The sequence below is a fragment of the Apodemus sylvaticus genome, chromosome 20, assembly GCF_947179515.1.
Source record: "Apodemus sylvaticus chromosome 20, mApoSyl1.1, whole genome shotgun sequence".
Taxonomy (NCBI): Eukaryota; Metazoa; Chordata; class Mammalia; order Rodentia; family Muridae; genus Apodemus; species Apodemus sylvaticus.
Genome location: NC_067491.1, coordinates 31,536,060 through 31,556,608, shown reverse-complemented (window position 1 = coordinate 31,556,608; position 20,549 = coordinate 31,536,060). Strand labels below are relative to the sequence as shown.

At 38.4% G+C, this 20,549-nt stretch overlaps 1 protein-coding gene across 1 annotated transcript in view; it reads right to left on the bottom strand.

Annotated features, from left to right (window-relative positions):
- Nucleotides 1-2,755, bottom strand: part of Lrriq1 (leucine rich repeats and IQ motif containing 1) — a 190,715-nt gene extending 187,960 nt beyond the window's left edge. Inside the window, exon 1 of the mRNA XM_052165529.1 lies at nucleotides 2,615-2,755. Within this exon, the coding sequence (XP_052021489.1) occupies nucleotides 2,615-2,755 (141 nt within the window). The remainder of the gene's footprint in view (nucleotides 1-2,614) is intronic.
- Nucleotides 2,756-20,549: the final 17,794 nt, after the last annotated feature.

Genomic DNA, 20,549 nt, shown 5'->3' with positions numbered 1-20,549 from the left:
AAATCCAAAACACATCACAAGGATCATCCACACTGATCAAACAGACTCCACCCCAGAAATGCAGGGATGGTTTAACATATGTAAATCAACAAGTATAATCTACTATATATACAAACTGAAAGACAAAAACTACAGGATCTTCTCCTTAGATGCAGAAAAGGTCTTTAACAAAATCCAATACCTCTTCATGTAAAAGTTCTGGAGAGATTAGGGATACAAAAAGGGTACTTCAACATAACAGAGTTGATGTTTAACAAGTTCACAGCCAAAATAAACCCAAATGGAGAGAATCTTGCAGCATCACCTCTAAAACCCAAAATGAGACAAGGCTCTTCAGTCACTCCATACCTGATATAGTACTTGAAATCTTATATAGAGAGATAAGAAAAAAATTACAAAAGGGTCATAAGAGAATATTTTGAACAACTATACCTCAACAATCTTGGTAATTTAGAAGAAATAGATAAATCTCCAGAAACACAAATATTGCTAAAGGAAGGTCTCAACAAGTAGAATGTCTGGGCTTAAAGGTATGGCCCACTTATTAGGAATGCCCTTCTATCATGAATGGTGAAACCCTTCATTCAGTCCTTAACACAGTGGCAAACTGAGGGTACTGAGTGCTGTAACCCCAGAACTCTAGAGGTAGAGTCAAGAAGTCAAAGGTTTGATGGCAAGGCTGAAGAAAATACCCACATAACTCAACAGAATATGGAGAATTCAGATTGATACCTACCTATTGATTACACTTCTATGAAAAGCATTCATAGTACTATAAGGTACTCTGCACATTATCCAAAAGAAACGGATACTCCAACCAGATATAAATGATTTGATACATAATTATGAGCTGCCTGCATGATATCCTAGTGTAGTAGTGGTATATAAAGCTTGTGGGAGGAACCAACCAGTGTCTTACAGGTTTAAAGTCCAGTCCTGAGACAGAACGCATTCCCAACAGATTAGGCAGCCAAGAACCTGAGATAGGGACCTAGGGAACATGGGGGAAAACTAGTACTACCTTTCTTCTAAGATTCCTTCAATACTCTGTAATACTCATAGATCAATAAAGAGGCTTCCTCCTGCAGTAGACAAGAACAAATATGGAAACTCCGCGCCCCCAAATCCAAATAGTCAGAGACCTTAGGACATTCAATCCTAAATGGATGTATCCATGAAATCCCTCTCCTTCAGGACTTAGGAAACCCCGTGGAAAAGAAGTTGGAAAGATTGTGACAACCAGAGTGAATGGAGAACAAGGCCTAAACACAGCAGGGTCTAAACACATGAACTCACACTGGCAGCATGCACAGTCTGGCTCTGTACTAGGTAGGGTCCCAGCACTTAGAGCAGAAGTGGACACAAGCCTCATCCCCAGTCCAGAAGCTAACTCTAATTCATAACCACTGAGAGTTCTCTCCAATGTAGTCTCACTGGGGAATAGAAACCACCATCAAGGGCAGGGTTCAGGGTTAGAGGTAGATAGTCAGTATTAAAGAAACTCAGTGGCTACTTTAGAGGATCTTTACCACATGGTGGGTTTGGGGGTTTGCTTTTTGGTTTTTGATTGTTTTTTTGTTTTTTGTTTTGTTTTGGTTTTTTTGTTGTTGTTGTTTTTTTTTTGTTTTTTTTTTTTTTTTTTGGTTTTTTGGATTTGGTTTTTTTGAGACAGGGTTTCTCTGTATAGCCCTGGATGTCCCGGAACTCACTCTGTAGACCACGCTGGCCTTGAACTCAGAAATCCGCCTGCCTTTGCCTCCCAGAGTGCTGGGATTACTGGCGTGTGCCACCACCACCCAGCACACATGATGGCTTTTAAGGAACATTTTTAACTGTACATATCTCTTTGCATATACTGTTTTATGGTTTTATAGGATTCCTGTGTATGCAAATATGTATGTGTGTGTGTGTATCACATCTGACTTCTATGATTTTTCTTTGTTATGTGTTCTTTTGTTTGTTTTTATCTTATTTAATTTGATTAGTATTATTTTGATATCTCTGTTTTCTAAGGAGAGACAGAAAGGGAGTGAATTTGACTGGGAGCTAAAGTATAGAGGATTTGGGGGGACCTGAGGGAAGGGAAACTAAAATCAGAATGTGTTTCATCAAAAAATAATCTACTTTGAATAAAAGAAAAAAATGGCTTAAAAGTAAAACACTTCTTCCATGACTCGAGGATCATTGCAGATTATGAGAGCAGAATTTAAGAGCCAGAGGATTCTCTGCAGGTAAAGAGTGTTTTACAGACACATCAGGTTGCATGTATGAACTCACGGTAGTTGAAGCAGTATGCACCAGGTCTGTGCAAGCTCAATTTACAGAAAATATCAGCATGGAGAGAAGAAGTGGGCTATGGAGTCTCACCCCTACCTAAGGAGCTATTGGGATCTGATAGCTACTAGGACAGAGAGTCATTTTTCTATAAGAGTGTGACCCTTGTTAGGTGGACCACACTCTAGCCAGAGTATATGGGCTCATTTTGGGGTTTTTATATAAGTGAGTGGGGGGGGGGATGGATCTTAGAGGAAGAGTGGAAGGTAAGATAAATATAATCAAAATACATTGTATGAAATTCTCAATGAAAAATGAAAATCTATGGAGAAACACTTACAGTATCACTACTGTCACTATGAGTTTCTGATACTGAATCATTTTCAACCTCATCATTTTCCAAGGAAGAGATGCTGATTTTATCCAGTTCAGCTTCTATTTCTTCTCTGAGCTCTGCATCGCTGCTGTAACCGTCTTCCATAGCTCTTAATGACAAAAAGTAGAACTTAAAGGGAAAGAATCCAATCTATCTCTTAAATATATGAGTTCTAATTTGTCACACCACACACAATGCATGTAGACATTTAGCTTAACAAATATTTGTGGCACCATTTTAGATTAGCACTATATGATAAAAAAACATTGCTTTGCCTGTGGGTTCACTCAGTTTTAAAAACATTTGACTAAGCGATGATCAAAACTATTCTTTCATTTCATTCGTGAAAAAAATCACATAGAATTGGCAGGCTTATCTTCCACAATTAAGAAACTTCAAGGTAATATTGAACTTGGAAGTTCAGTCCATTTAAAAAATTGGACAGTATGAGTACATAGAAATTAAAATACACCTAAAAGAAAAACCCAAATCTATTTCTGAGAGAAAACTATGGCTACTTTGTATTCATTGAGTGGAAAGTCTAGTAATTCTGACTTAGGCACATACTCTTGCTAACGTAGTTCACAGTGACAGATAATGTGCAGCTATTATAATCTCAAATTTACTGTGCATAAGCCCTAACTAGTTGAAATGGATATAGATTGCACATCCTCATCATCACCTTCATCACTGCCACAATGATTTCCAAGATGCTCAAGACTGTGATAGGCCAAGTATTAAAGGATACATACATAATTTATGATCTTCAGAAGAAATTAACGGACTATTGATTATTTACAGTAGAACGCTGATGTTTGAAATGGCTATTTAAGCGTCTACAGCGAATAAGCTAACCTGTACCGGGGCCAGAACCTCAGCTCAGAGCTGCTGAGTCTCAAGTCAGCGATTCTCTCGCTACCAAATTGCTTTCCAGTCCTCCAGCTCTTTTGAGCTTCTCTCAGACTATGCATAATGGTGCCTCTCATGTTTCCAGCATTTTTGAGCGCTCACCCAAGGTCGAGTGGGTTTTTGGTGATTCAGCTGTCGTTCGGTCATTTCTGTTCCTAAAAATAGCTCATTAGCCATACTCACTTAGGCAACTCCAATGCAACTGATTGGTTCACCAAATTGCATTTGGGTGGCACCCTTACTTTGGTCTGCCATAGATGTTGTAGGCTTTAGTTCACACCTCCCCAGGAATAGTGTCACACAGGGGAGCCACCTTCTTCATAAGATATAAGCATTCTTCCTGTACACTAAAGCAACCTTGCCACCTACTGAATTATGCCCCACTCAAAATTCCTTTCCTACATAGCCTCACCTTGCATGCTACCTCTCCGGAGTCCTCTCCCCATCAAATTGAACTAGTATCTAAAAAGCTAAGAGGGTAAAATAAAACCTGTACTTTCTTCTCCTTTAGCTAGGGACATCAGATTTCTTCCTTTCTCACAATAGATTTCTTGACCACTTTGTTTTGCCTGAGACAAAAAACTTAAGTTTGCATCCAAACATATATGTAAATGTACAGAAAAGAACTTACTCATTAGGAGCCTAGTATCAGGAAGCTTTCCCAGACTACTTCGCGCTAATAACGAATCAGGGGAGCTTGCTGGTTGTCTAAGTGGGGGAAGATTAGGGATCTCCTCCTCAGCCTTGGGATAGAACAGGGAAATACACTTCGTAAAGTGAGAACAACAAAATCATTACATACGGGTTCAGAGCAAAGCGGTTGGAGGTGGATGGGAGGAAGAGAAATGGCAGTTGAGGTGGGGATGTGGTCGAGAGGAGTAAGGCAGGCTCTCTTTAGGCAGAGCTAAAAAAATCATGAAAGGAAGGGGATTGGAGTCCAGCGTACTGCGCAGTCCCCGGGCATCCTGTCCTTCCAGGAGTCCTCCCTGCAGCGGCCGCTCAGTGACCTGTCCACCCGACCTGCACATCCAGGCAAGCACAGCAGACCCACTTAAAAAAAAAAAAAAAAAAAAAAAAAAAAAAAAAAAAAAAACCTAACTCACCAGCGCTAGCTGCACTTCCTGAAAGACAGCGCCCACAGCAGATCAACAAATCGTAGCCATGGCAACAGGCAATCTTCAGCCTGCGGAGCAGCCCTTCCTTACAGGTGCCCTAGCAGGACAAACAACTTTGATTGTACTTTGGAAATAGTATTGCATTTCGGGACCTGGAGGAGGAAACCTTCCCTCCCCCCCGCCCCTTTCCAGGTTGCTATAAATATGTATATAGTTTGGGAAATATTTAAAGACGCTACCATTTTGTTATAATTATTCAAGTAGAAGTGATCTGGTTTTTGAGCAAAGATCATTCATCTACCGGATATGTATGCATTATATCTTTTACAAAACCTTCGTTTCAAAAGTGATTTTTGATGCAGAGATGTGGAGAAAACGCCAATGAACAGCTTGCTTTCCATGAGAATAGCTTTTTTCAAGAATGAAATGATTATTAGTTATGAATTGATGTCTATCAAAACTTTTGATCCTAGCCTAGTATGATATAGCAAATTTGAAATGTTAATAATAGTAATTATATAATTACTATTGTTATTATTATAAATATTGGCATAAAGCCAGAAAAAGGGAAATCATTTGAAATGTAAATAAAAAATATATCGAAAAAAAATATTGACATAAAATACTCAATACAAATCCTGAAGTTCTACGGGTTCAGTTTTTAAAAACTATGTCTAAATATTTATTGCAAAGCAACTATGGACATTTATAAAATGTATTACTTTAGTAATTAATGGTTTAATAGTTTGAAGCTTGTAGGCAAGCTGCTATATTCTAGAAGGAGATGGTTAAACACAACAGAAAAACCAATTTATTAGGGAAAAGCAAACATTTCTTGACATTTCTGAAAGAAAACAAACAGATATTTCCTGGTAATAAGAACTTTAATTACACCAACAGTTTTAACAAAATACAGTGAGAAAGTCACAGCTATTTTGTACTGAAAAAAACATTAATACTTTGCCAAAAGATCATAACTTAAAATGACCTGGTTTAAAATCTAATAAAATTTAAAGAACATGCTCAATATCTATTTATTTTAGCTTCATTGATAATTTAGAAACTAACACAACTATTTATTTGCAATGCCTGGGTTAGCATATTAAGTTTCATAGGTTAAAACCTTTTAAGATTAAATTTTGTCTGTAATTATCAAAGTATTCACTTTTTCTTTAAAAATTTTAGTAGTTTAATAGTACATTTTAAAATTACTTTTAAGTAGATAATTTTAAGGAAGTGACGATCTTGAAAATATTCAAATTAATTTGTGAAGTAAAGTTATATAAAATATATAGAAAACCCCTCTGAAGATATTCCGTAAAGTTTGGGATTGTAAGGATTTATTTTTATTTTATGCATGTGGCTATTTGCCTGAATGTATATCTTTGAAGTATGTGAATGCTTCATGTCTGCAGAAGAGAGAAGAGGGCATCCAATGCCCTAGAATTAGAGTTATAGTTGCGCGTGTCCACGTGGGTGCTGGGAATTGAACCTGGGTTCTTTGTGAGAACAAGTGCCCTTATTCACGGAACCATCTCTCCACCGCAGGGATGGATATCTTAAGGATCATATTATTTTTCCTTATGATTAATTTAGAAAAAAGTTAACTCGAAGAATTAATGGTAATTAAGCAAGAAGATCATCAATCAAATGGATACAAAGTGCAACAAATACCTACAGCAGTTAACAGGTTAGATAGAATTAGTATATTTTGTTGCTTTTAAACTGTGTATTATTTAATAGAAACACAATAGCTGAGGAAATATTCCTAGGAAGCAAAGCCTAAATTTGAGTATGTCAGCTTAGCTTACCTATGACCTCTTTGCCTTGAATTGGTAAATTTTAAATTTTTGAGTAGAGAGCAATATTTCAATTAAATATTGAGAATCATTTTCCAAGTATGATTGGTGGTAGAAAGCCTATCAGCCCACCACAGCATATTTTCTTTAGAAAACATGTCAGAGACATTTATTTATTAAGGTAATAAAAACTGAGGTAAAACTGCTTGGTATCCACCAGGAATTTTATTTCTTTAAGATGGTTAAATGATGAATGAAACTGTTTTTATTTCATAATATTTTCAAAAGCTATATTTCTTGTAGATGGGATTGCTATAAATAACAATGTAGTGATAAGATAGCTGCCCAGAAGTTACTCTTGTTTCATTTTTGGAAGGGTGGTTATGAGTAGTATTTCCTATTTAGGGTTAAACTTATTCCTTATTGAAAATATTTTTCTTACACTATATCCTCATCACAGTTTCACCTCCCTCCTCCCATCCCAGAACCATCCTCCCTTCCCATTGTTCAAACTTCACACCTTCATCCTTTCTCTCTTTAAAAAAACGACAAATAAAAAAGGCAAATCAGAATTTAAAATATAAAAACAAATAAACAATAGAAACATAGATACACACACACACAAACACACAAATGAAATCCATAGAGATGCAAAATCAGAATAACACAGACACATAAGATAAGTAAGGTTTAAAATGTTCAAATGAAGTGATACAAGACAAAAAAAATTTACAGAAATACTATGAGTTTTGTCCTATGAGCCATTTACTTCTGGACATGGTACCTAACTTTTAAGAGTGGTTTGTACACCCAGTGAGAATCCATTGGGAGGAAAACAAACTAGTTTTTCCATTGCAAGCATTTGTCAGTTGAAGATAGGTCTCTGGTTAGAGATGGGAGATCATGTGCTATCCCCCTCAGGACTAGGACACTGTTGGACTTGCATTTATGCATGCCCATGCATGCTGCATGCTGTCAGAGACCATGCAAATGCATATGTGCATCGATCCTGCTGTGTCTCTAAGGCCTTTATATCCTTGGTGTCTTCCATCCTTCTGGCTCATAAAATCTTCTTCCTCCTCTTCTGCATAGAACCCTGAGGCCGGAAAGGAGGAGCTGGATGAAGATATCTCCCTTAGAGCTGAATGATCCGAAGTCTTTCACTCCGCACATTGCCCAGTTGTTGCTCTCTGTTAGTTCTCATCCACTGCGGGAGATTTTCTGATGATGGTTGAGCAGAACGATATTAGGACTCATTTTATTGCTATGTCCCTTTAGTAGAATAATAGTCTTTGGTTTTTCTCCAGGTCTATAATTGACCTAGTCTCAGATTTTGGCTAATCAAGTCATGCCAGGCACAGCTTTTATCTCTATGGAGTATGCCTTAAATCATATCATATCATTCTGCATATCATTCTAGCAGGACAACATTGTAGACCACAGGGTTTGCAGCAGTATTTGGTGGTTTCCTTCTTCCCCTGACAGCATGCAGCTCACATTCCAGGACAGTAGGCAGTAGGGTCAGAGGCTCTAATTTGGTGCCAGCCCCACTTCTCCATGTTCAATGAGATATGTAAATGTTGTCTTCAGTAATGGGGTCTTCCTATCAAAGGGAGAACAACCAATAGCCAAGACAATAGAACGAGTTATTTGAGGGTTTCATTGGTGCCCCTTTGGCCAACAAATCAACCACATGTAACACATTAATGTCACTGTAATATTTTCTTAAAAAGAATTTATATGTTTATTTGATTTGTACTCTTTTGAGAAATGTTTGCTCAAATCCATAACTTACTTCTGAATACTTATCTTTTGTTGTTGTTTTGGCTTGTTTTACTTTGCTTGTCTTTAAGATGTACACCTGGTAAAGATTGCCTTCCAGTCTGTGGGCTTGTTTTTTACTCAATTTATTTCTTTAGCTTTGAAGAGGCTTTGTAGTTTTATAAGATTATGTTTGTCAACTGCTAGTCTTAATTCCATGAAGTTCTCTGTTCAAGAAGTCCTTTCTTACACCTGTATATCGTAAGGTATCAAAGGTGATAGATGCAGGCCTAATTTCATTCTTCTACATATGAGCATCTGGTTTTCACAACAACATTTGTTGAAGATGCTATCTGTTGTCCACAGGATTTTTTTTGGCAACTTTGAGCTCTGATGCTCTTTAACTAAGTAACTTAAGACAAGTTATTTTGCCTTTGCTACTTTTTATTGTCCTTGGTAGTACTAGGCATTGTATCAGAACCATGCATTATCAATAAAATATTGATCATCAGCAGAATCAGTGAAAACGATACATTGTAGGGTGTGGGGAAAATAACACCTTAATTATCATGATCTACAGCTTTGGATTCAAGTTCTCTCTTTGGCTCCTTGCCATCACAATGCATTCCCCTTCCTTCTTTTCTTCTTTCCTTCCTTCCTTCCTTCTTCCATTTCTTCCTTTATTCTTTCTTTTTATAGTCATGTTCTTATACTGTTCTCCACTCTCATCTCCATCCTGCAATCATTCATTACATTTAGACTACATTCATATCTTATGAACTAGTGTGTTGGCCTTTTAAATTATGTCCCTGTCTTGTGTTCGTTTTTCTAATTCATTGCCCACATGGTGCCAGAAGTATGGTTCCAGTTACCCTTTAGATGAAAAAAGAAGAACACATTCTTTACAAAGCCTTTAAGATGTTTCTGTCTTTACCTGACTCTAACTATGTACCTTTAGCTTAAGTTGACTCATGCCTCCTTTTACCTTTCAGTAAATCTTATTAGCATTGGAGTTATCTTCCCCACCCCTTCCTTTTCATCTCCCTCTCCCTTCCCCTCCTCCCTCTTTCCTCCCTCTCCCAGTCTAATGCCCCTATGACTATGACTCTATTTGATTGACTTGCCCCCATGACTATTCTATTTGATTGACTTTTCCTTTTTCAATTATTCTTCAAAGGACATGGCTTATTCATCTTTTCTATGAAACTTCACTGTTTCCTTTATCCTTTGTTGCTCAATTGACACTTACGTAGACTTGGCAACAAGTGTGACTAATTTCTTAACAGGCTCCGACTTGTTCAACTATGCTTTCTCCTCATTTGGTATTTTGAAGGAACACAAACAATTGCAGCAAGCAATTGAAGTTTATTTAACTAATGGAATACAATCTGTGTGAACAGGTGAATTACTGTAGGATGTTAATATTTATAGCACTCATGGCTTTGAATATGTTTCCTATTGGACCATCTAATCACCTATGTGGGAGCTGAATAAAATAAATAGATACCAAGGCCATATTTAATTTAATTTAAAACAAATGTCTTGCTCATAGTACAGCAGATATGTATCTTCCATATCACAAATATTTATATGCACTTGAGTATCCTTTGGTTAGCCCATTTTTTAGTATTGCCACCTTGTGGGATTTGTATAAATGAGCAGAATATCAAGTAACCATATCTTAACCTTGTAAACATCATGGTCTTTCTTAGATTATTGCTTCAACAACCTGTTTGTCATGTTCTAACATTTTCTATCTCTCTTTTGAAATTACTCTTGTCTGCCTCTTTACCAACTTAACTCCCTTTGAAAGTATTTAGCCTCTTTGAACTCTTTTGATGGAACATACCTCCAGTAATATCGTCCTCTACTGATTTCCTTGACAATCATGCATATTTTTACTTAAAAAGTCTAAGTTCCCAGTTATACTGTTTTCCACCATCTGAGCTGTATATAATCTAATCTACATTCAAGTCCCTCATTTTTTATTCACTCCATTACTTTGGATGACTTCATCAATATGCCTCACACATTCTGAACTCCTGTAACTCACCTCAACTCCATTCCTAGTAACTATAGATCCTAGTCACACTAAAACAATTACTTTAATTGCTGAAATTGTGAAAGAATTCCCAATCTTTCTCATTTCTAGTGCTTGCTGCTATTTTTAATTATTCTCATCCTACATAAATTTCTCCTACACTCCTCCATATTTTTCCATAAGAAAGAATTTGGAAACTAGATCCAAAGATTCTGAACATAATTTTTAATTGCCCATTTCTTACTGGTATGCATCTTGGGTTCGATCCTCTATACACTAATTTATCAGCATTCCAAGAATAAACTTGCCACCTTCCAATTTTAGTATATGTGCTGCCGAAGTGAGCACAACTTGCCACCTTCTACAACAGATTCAGGCTATGTGATGCTGTGTGGATGAATCTTGAACAGGAAGAGTGTGTACCACTTTCACTTCACTTGCATAAGGCAATACTTACTTGCCTGGGTTATTTACTGTCTTTTCCTTTCCACCACAATAATGGGTGACACACAGAGTAAATTTGGGAATCACACATGAAACCTACCAGAGTAATCCCATGGTTCTAAGGACAGAAGCAATCCATCTTTCTTCTGCTGAGAAATGACTGTCTTGAGTGTGCTTCTACACTTGGGTCTTATTTTTTAATTTTTAATCTTTTTTTATAGTCCAGTCATTATCCTCCTCCCAATTCACCCTCTGACAGTTGCACATTCCATTCCTTCTCCCCCAGTCCAACACTTAACCCAACACCCGGTATCCAAGAGGATGTCCCTAGGCCTCCCCACTTCCTGGAGCCTCAAGGGTTAGGTGCACTTTCTATCAAGTGTTAGGTGCATTTTCTCTCACTGAGAAAAGTCCTCTGCTGTGTGTGTCAGGGGCCTTGAATCAGCTAGTGCCTGGTTGTTGGCTCAGTGTTTGAGAGATCTGGAGGTCCAGGTATGTTGAAACTGCTGGTCTTCCTATGGGGTCACCCTCTTTTTCAGCTTCTTCCAGACTTTCCCTAATTCAACCACAGAGGTCCGGGGCTTTTGTCTATTGATTGGGTATAGGTATCTGCATTTGACTCTTTCGCCTGTTTGCTGGGCATCTTGGAGGGCAGCCATGCTAGTCTCCTGTCTATAAGTACACCAGTGGATCAGTAATAGTATCAGGCCTTGGAGCCTCCCCTTGAGATGGATTCCAATCCCCTTGAGATGGATTCCAATTTGGGCCTGTCACTGGATCTCCTATCCCTTAGGCTCTTCTCCATTTTTGTCCCTGCAGTTCTTTTACACAGGAATAATTCTGGGTCTGAGATTTTTGACTCTGGGACAGTAACCCCATCTCTCCACTTGATGCCCTGTCTTTCTACTGGAGGTGGACTCTACAAGTTCCCTCTCCCCATTGTTTGGAATATCATCTAAGGTCCCTCCATTTGAGTCCTGAGAGTCTTTCACTTCCCAGATCTCTAGTGCATTCTAGAGGGTCCGCCCACCTCCTACCTCCCAATGTTTTTTCCATTTTTTTCTGCTGGCCCTCACAGCTTTATTCCTACTGCCCCCACCCCAATACCTGATCATGTTTCACTTTTCCCCTCCTGTTCCTTCTCCCACCCAGATCCCTCCCTGGCCTCCCCATGATTGCTTTCTTGTCTTTCCCAAGTGGGACCGAAGCATCCTTACTTGGGCCCTTCTGATTGTTAACCTTCTTGAGTTCTGTGGATTTATACTTGGATCTTTGCATAGTACATTTTGAGCACATCCAATGCACTAGTCCAAGCACATGTTTTCAACAGTTCACACCAGGACTATTGATAACATTTCTGGTTCACTGGTTAGCTTTTTTCCTATTCATTTGCAGGGAACCAGAAGCCAGGAATTTGGGCTTAACCTCTTGTTCACACTGTGGGAGAAAACCATCACTTTCCCACCGACCTGGCTAAGGAAAATTGACATCAGAAGTACAGATCTCCAGAACTGTGGAGAAATGTTAAAACAAAAGCCAGCCAGACTTTTCAAGTAAGTGACCTATCAAGAAATACCATGCACTGGAGAAATCCAGGAACACGAGGAGAGAACAGAAACTGGAGAAAGAAACAAAGCAAGGTGAGGTGCATGGCTGAAGAAAGAAGAAACATGGGCATTTTAGGAGATATTTGCCCCATAGATGAAAAACTAGGACAGGATGCACATAAAATACAATGGAGTATTTACAATTTTCAACACTTTGTTGTGTTTTCTGTGGCTTGGCATAGATATGAGTTTGTGTCTACATGGGGATAATAGCTTAATTGCTCCAAACCACAATATATTCTATAATGTTCTAGTTAGAATTGAAACTATGAGAAACAAAGACAAACTCAAACATACGCAAACAATGTGAAACCTTCCTTACTAATAAGGAGACTACCAAAACCCTTGGGGCATGAGTTTTTATTTGTTTCACAAAAATTTTAAGGGAACTGATTGTTTAGAAAGTTATATATTTTCACTACTTAAAATATTTTTTAAATTTAAATGTTTTTTTATTATATTCTTCTACGTCTCCAAGTGTATTTACATCTCCTTCCCACCCAAATCCCTCCCTCCAATAAATAAGTAAATTAGTTAATTAATTAATTAATAAAGCAAATGTCTTAGGGTTTATATTCCTGCACAAAACATCATGACCAAGAATCAAGTTTGGAAGTTCAGCTTACACATTGCCAAAGGAAGTCAGGAAAGGAACTCAAACAGGGCAGGAACTTTGAGGCAGGACCCCATGCAGAGGCCATGGAGTCCTGTTGCTTACTGGCTTTCTTCCCCTGGCTTGTTCAGCTTGTTTTCTTATAGAACTCAGGATTATCTGCCCAGGGATGGCACCATCAACAATAGGCCCTCCCAGCCTTGATCACTAATTGAGAAAATTCCTTACATCCTGGATCTTATGGAGGCATTTCCTCAAAGGAGGCTCCTTTCTCTGTGACAACTCTAGCTTTTGTCAAGTTGACACACAAAACCAGCCAGTACGCCAAATTTAAAAAAAAATACACTCCAAACCAAGAAAACAAAATATAGTATCACCCAAAAAGGAAAACAACAACAAACAAAAACAAAACAATCACACTGTAACCAAAAAAAAAAAAAACAGCACTAAAAAATAGTATTCATTATATCTTGGCCAATACTCCTGAACATGAGATACGCCCTGGAATGGTTGAAATATTGGAGAAAACTCTCTCAGCACCTATAAATGACAGTTCCATTGCTAACCTTGACCCTATTACCTAGATTTCATTCATTCATTCTTCCTTTCTTCCTTTCTTCCTTCCTTCCTTCCTTTCTTTCTTCCTTCCTTTCTTTTTTTATTACAAAATATAATAAAATAAATAAAAACTATAACTTCGAAGTTGGATAAGATAAACCAACAGAAGGAAAAGAGCTCAAGAGAGGACACAAGATCAGAGACACTTGTTCACATGCTCATGAATTTCCCCCTAAAAGACCTACTAAACTGGAAGCCATAATATGTGCGGATGACCTGGTGCATACCTATGCAGACCCTGGGCATTCTGCCTTAACGTTTGTGAGTTCATATGTAAGCTCTATGTTGATTTGGAGGATTTTGTTTTTCTCCCCTCCACTCTGGTTCTTACACTATTTCCACTCTCTCTTCGTTAGGGGCCCCTGGGGGTCTGAAGGTAGGGGTTTGATGGAGGCATTCCATTTAGAACTAAATTCCAAGATCTCTCACACACAGCATATGAGGGTGGTATGTCTATATATTTGTTCCCATCTGTTGCAGGAGGAAGCTTCTCTGATGATGGCTGAATAAGGCACTGATCTATGTGTATAGCAGAATACTACCAGCAGCCATTTTTAATCACTGCATTGTTTTCCTTTTCTTCTTTTTGTAAACTAGTATTACCCTAGGTTTTCTGGAACATCCTAACAGTGTTAGGTATAGGTTTCACCTCACAGAGTGAACCTTAAGTCAGATCAGTTATTATTGGTTACTCCCACAAGTTTTGTTGCTACCATTGCCTTAACTTAATTTGCTGGTAGTACACCTTTGTAGATAAAGGTCTGGGGCTTGGTATTTGTGTTTTTATTTTGACAGCATGCAGAGTATCCTTCTGTAACAAAAAGAGTGGAACATAGTGTTCGGCATGAAACCTCAACATAGATAGGTACCAGCTTCACATCTTCATCTTCCCTGAGTTGTGTGATTGTTGTCTTCAACAATGGGATCTTTTTGTCAGTTTTTAGAGAAAAACCAATAGTCTGTACAACAGTCTGGGTTGTTTATGGATTCCCATTTGGTCTCTTTAGCCCCTTTAACAATTCTATTAGATGTAACCCAAAATGTTACACCATTTAGACACCTGAGTTTTGATAAAGATGCCTAAAATATACATTGAGAAAACAAAAGACGGTATCTTCAAAATAGTGCTGATCAAACTGGATGAGCACATGTAGAAGAATTCAAATAGGGCCTGCACAATATCACCCTGCACAAAGTCATCTCCAAATGGATCAAAAACCTCAACCTAAAACCAGATCCAATGAACCCTACAGAAGAGTAAGTGGGGGATGGCCTTGGACTCTTTGGCACAGAAAAGGGCTTTCTTTACAGACCGCCATTCTTTACGGCACTAAGGTAAACAATTAATAACAAGGATCTCATAAACCTGAGAAGCTTCTGCCTGGCAAAGTAAACACACCTTTGGACATAATGGCAGGCTACAGAATGGGAAAATACCTTTACCATCTATGCCGCGGTGGCCCAGTGATGTCTGTAAAAATGATATTTTACAGACAGAGGTGGAAAAGAAATGCCTCCTGGGAATAACGGAACTCTCTGGAAGCTGTAGAAGCTGATAATCTCACCTGGCAATTTACTGTACTCTCTTACTTTCTGGCTATTTAAAATGAGCCCTTAGTTCCCATGTAGCAGTTTGCCTTGACTTCCTCCTTTTCTCTCTTCACCGGGATTCCTAAGGCCTGGCTGATAATCCGGTCTTTGAAGTCAACTCACTGACTGCCAACCCTGTTTTAGAATTTCAGTGCCTTGCCTCATAGTTGTTTACATAATTACTACCTTCCAACTACATGCAGGTTTTTATGGCTGCGCATATGTATATGAGGATGGCTCGGGCACTCCTGTACTGAAAGCATTGATTTACTCAGGAAGTTTTGTTTCACAAGATAGAAGGCTAAATGTTAGATAAGGATTTCTCACAAGAACTTGTTAAGACCCAGGTGGTATAAGAAACTTCAAACTCTTTGAAGGTTTACTGTAAACTATGAGTGACTCTGTATTCTAATCAGGAAGTTTGATGGCATCTGTAAATTGATCCTCTGTATCTGTTTCTTGAGAAACTTTGTTCCTGATGTTGCATTTCCTTGTACCAAATGGTTATGATAATTGTACCTGCCCCACTGGCTACATCTTTTGAAATGGTAATACCAACTCTTCCTGTATAAAAATCCTTGCCTTATGGCCCCAAAATACATTCAGTTCAAACCGCCTCTGTGTGTGCGTGGTTTGTTCTGTCTGTCATCTCAGCCGGACCTGTGCCTTCCTGGACCAGAGGACCCTGGATATCCCTAAGCAGACCCACGGTCTGTAACACATCTGATATCTAAAATATATAAAGAACTGGAGAACCTAGAAACCAAAATGAAAGACACAAATAATATAACTTAAAATGAGGTACAGATCTAAACATAGAATTTCTAATAAAGGAAACTCAATTGGCTGAGAAACACTGAAATGTTCAACATCCTTAGCTATCAGGGAAATGGAAATCAAAACTATTTTGAGATTATGTTACAAATTTCTGAAATCCTAGAATCAACACACTAAGTGACAGCTCATGCTGGTGAGGATGTAGAGTAAGGGGAATACTCAGACACTGCTGGTTTAAAACATTTTTAATAACAATGTGTCTAAATTAGTCTTTCCTTATAATTTATAATAAACTAATTCATAGGCCAGTTAAGTAATTTAGTCTATCTACTCACAGACTTATTATATATTTGCTGTGTACTTTCTGTGTTCTAGATTTGGATGTTATTAGACAGAAGGTTTCTGTCTGCAGTAAATACCTCAGAACCTTCATGGGAAAAAGACAAGTAAATTGAGAAAAGAGACACAAGACAACCTATAGTTGAAGAAAGATATTAAACCTGTGACTTCAGTGAGGGAGTAGGGGGCAAAAGAAAAACCAGGCAGGCAGAGAGGAAAAGTCAGACAGACATTAAGGAAAGCTTTCGGCAAGAGAGGAGAAGTTAAGACTGAAAAAAAAAAAAAAAACCAAAAAAACAAACAAACAAACAAAAAAAACCCAAGAATTCTTAATTTCTGAAAACATGTAAAAGTTCAATATAAAACCTTCCATCCTTCCAATGTGTACTTAGAAAAAAAAAACAGGTCCTTCAAGATATCAAGACACACTAACAACTAGTACCAGGGGAACAGGAAGCAAAGCAAAGACCAGAATCAGCAGAATTAAAAAATGGCACCCAGAGATCATAGCACAAATTATGCAGAGAGAGAAAGTAAGGAAAGGGGGAAGAAGGGAGGGAGACTGAGAGGGAGAGGGAGAATCTAAATGGGATGTCTTCATTAAGTTCCTCTTCTCAGAGCTCAAGGGACTATGTGGAAAAGGAGGCAGAACTAGTGTGCGTGTCAGAGGGAGTTGGAAGACACCAGGAAAACAAGGCCATCTGAATCAGCTAAGTAAGGCGCATATGCACTCACAGAGTCCGAAACAGAAAGCACAGGGTCTATGTGAATCTACACCAGGTGCTCTCCATATACCATATAGCTTTAAGCTTAGAAATTTTACTCTCCTGAGTGTGAGAACAAATGAGTCTCTGATTCTTATGCTGTCTCTTAGGGGTCTTTTCCTTCTGTTGGGTTCCCTTGTCCAACTTCAATATGATAGCTTTTGCTTTATCTTATTTTAGGTGTCATGTTAGGTGTTGATTGCTCTTGGAATTTTGTTCTTTTCTAGTGAGAGATAGAAAGGGATTGAATCTAGATGGGAGAAAAGTATGGAGGAACTGAAGGAAGATGGAGGGAAAACTAATCAGGATGTATTATATGAGAAAAGTATCTATATTCAATAAAGGGAAAATGGAAAGAAAAACAGTTGGCATATTTGAGTTTCTAGTAAAAACTGTGGTTATCTTTTCAAAATCATCAATATTAAGAGAAAAGAAAGGATGTTGAAGAACAATAAAATATTAATTTTAAAGTACTTTATAAATCTCATTAATGATGTTTTCATTATATAATGCATAATATAATATATATGATATAATTATATCATATTTAATATCATATGTATATTCTTCATAAGTAATCAGTGGGGAAAATATATTTTATAGGCAATTATTACAAAGTAGGGTTGATTCTTTTGTATATTTTTTGACTTTTATTCATGGGATATGGTGAGTTCTGGGATTAGATTTTATCCCAGCATTGCATTGGATAGAATTTTTTTTTTTTTAAACAACTGAGTATGTGTGTGTTTTTCTTTCTTGAAATCAAGGAAGCCCAAGTTAAACAATTATGTACATGATTTGCTCAGCAGATGGCAGTATTTCTCTAAGGTTCATGAACTGTGGCACTACATCTTACTGAAGAATAGTACTAAAATGCTAGATCATATCATTGGAAGAATGTGAGGAGGTGGATTCAAGAAATGTTGCTCAACAAAAGAAAGGAGAAAAAAGAAAAAGAACTGAATTATTTGGTACCACAGAGCATTTGCAAACTTGAAAACTTGAACGTGACCGAAGCTAAATGTCACTACAAAGCTCATGTTAAAGTATGTTAAATACATTTATTTATTTTATTCCTTAATTAATTTATTTATTCACATTACATCCTGATCAATGGCCGCCACTCTCTTCCCAGTTCCACACTTACACCACACACCCCCATTCCCCTTTCCTCTTCTCCTCTGAGAAGGGACACCCCCCCTCCCTTGTGTACCAACCCAATATATCACATGAAGTCACAGTAGGACCCAGCACATCCTCTGCCACTGAGGCCAGAGAAGGCAGCCCAGCTAGAGAAAAGAGATCCAAAGGGAAAAAAAGAAAGCCAGAGTAACTTCTGTAGTTCCAATTCTTAGGTGACCCATATGAAGACCACGCTGCAGATCTGCTATAGTGTGTAGGCAACCGCAGTCCAGACCATGCAGACTCTTTGGTTGTTGGTTCAGTCTATGTGAGCCCCCATGGGCAGCTCCCAGTTGGCACAGTAGGTGTTCTTGTGGTGTCCTTGACTAGTAAGGGCTCCCACAATCATTCTTCCCACTCTTCCACAAGACTCCCTGAGTTCCTCCTAATGTTTGTCTGTGGGTCTTCTCATCCATTTCTATCACCTGTGGGATGAAGCTCTTCAGTTATGCTAGGCTCTGATCTGCAAGCACAGTGAGGTATCATTAATAGTGTCAGAGGTTGACTCTTTCCCATGGTATGTGTCTCAAATTGAACCAGTCATTAGTTGGCCATCCCTTCAATATCTGCTCCATATTTATCCCTACACATCTTGTAGGCAGAAAAAATTTTGGGTTGAACATTTATGAGTGGGTTGGTGTCTCCTTCCTTTTACCCGAATGTGACCTCCCCCTGCCCACTGCTCTCAAGAACAGAAGGGAGGAATTGTGACTTCCCCCTGCCCACGGCGCTCAAGAATAGCAGCCAGCAACCTGACCACCCACCTCCTGAAGAACAAGAAGAACTGGTTTCCAGCCTTCAGGGGAGGGGCTTGGTTTGCCTTTGTTTCCTGGGAGAGAGGCATTATCATTAAAGATGGAGACTTGAGTGTTCCTCTTTCTCCACACCCTCTCCAACACCTGCTGTCTCCTGAATTTTTAATCTTAGCCATTCTGACTGGTGTAAGATGAAATCTTAGGGTTGTTTTGATTTGCATTTCCCTAATGATTAATGAAGTTGAGCATTTTTTAAGATGCTTCTCCGCCATCCGAAGTTCTTCAGGTGAGAATTTCTTGTTTAACTCTGTACCCCATTTTTTAATAGGGTTGTTCGGTTTTCTGGAGTCTAACTTCTTGAGTTCTTTATATATATTGGATATTCTAAATGAGGTAACCCAGACTCAAAAGGTGAATCATGGTATGCACTCACTAATAAGTGGTTATTAACCTAGAAAACTGGAATACCCAAAACATAATCCACATATCAAATGAGGTACAAGAAGAAAGGAGGAGTGCCCCCTGGTTCTGGAAAGACTCAGTGAAACAGTATTCGGCAAAACCAGAACGGGGAAGTGGGAAGGGGTGGGTGGGAGGACAGGGGAAGAGAAGGGGGCTTACGGGATTTTCAGGGAGTGGGGGGCTAGAAAAGGGGAAATCATTTGAAATGTAAATAAAAAATTATATCTAATAAAAGATTTCCACAGCAAAAAAAAAAAAAAAAAAAAAAAAAAGATGGAGACTTGAACCAAAAGCCATGTGTTTTGTGTCTCTCCATGTAATTTCTCTTGCAGCCTGTTCCTTACCCATCTTTCCTTCCAGAGAACCCACGATTAAGAAGTGTGAGCTGGCCTCTACACCCGAAGCCCACATGACTGCAAGTAGTGCCCACTTCAGTCTCCATATCTCTTGATGCAATGAGTATCACCTAGGGTCACCCTCATAGTCTCCCAGAAGCCTGTCCTGTCTATTTTATTTTCCCTTCTGAGCAAGAATCATGCATCCTCCCTTGGACCCTCTTTGTTAGTTTCTTTAGGTCTGTGGACTGCAGCATGGTTAACCTGTACTTTATGGCTAATGTCCACTTAGAAGTGAGTACATACATCCAGGAAGAGGTGGCGCACATCTTTAATCCCAGCACTTGAGAGGCAGAGGCAGGTGGATTTCTGAGTTCAAGGCCAGCCTGGTCTACAGAGTGAGTTCCAGGACAGTCAGAAAAAACAGAGAAACCCGGTCTCGGAAAAACAAATTCAAACAAACAAAACAAGTGAGTACATACCATTCCTATCTTTCTGGGTCTGGGTTACCTCACTTGAAATCATCTTTTCTAGTTACATCCATTTGCCTGCAAATTTCATGAAGTGTTTGTTTTTAATAGCTGAACATTCCACTGGGTAAATGTACTATATTTTCATTATCCGTTCTTTGGTTGAGGGACAATTTGGTTAGGGTTAAACTATTAGTCACCATTACATGGTTAAAACAATCTGTAACAAATTACAAACTTGAAAATACTATTATTGAATAGTATTGACCTTATAAAAATTCTCAACCTTTATAATACTTTTAGCCATTTTTGTAATGT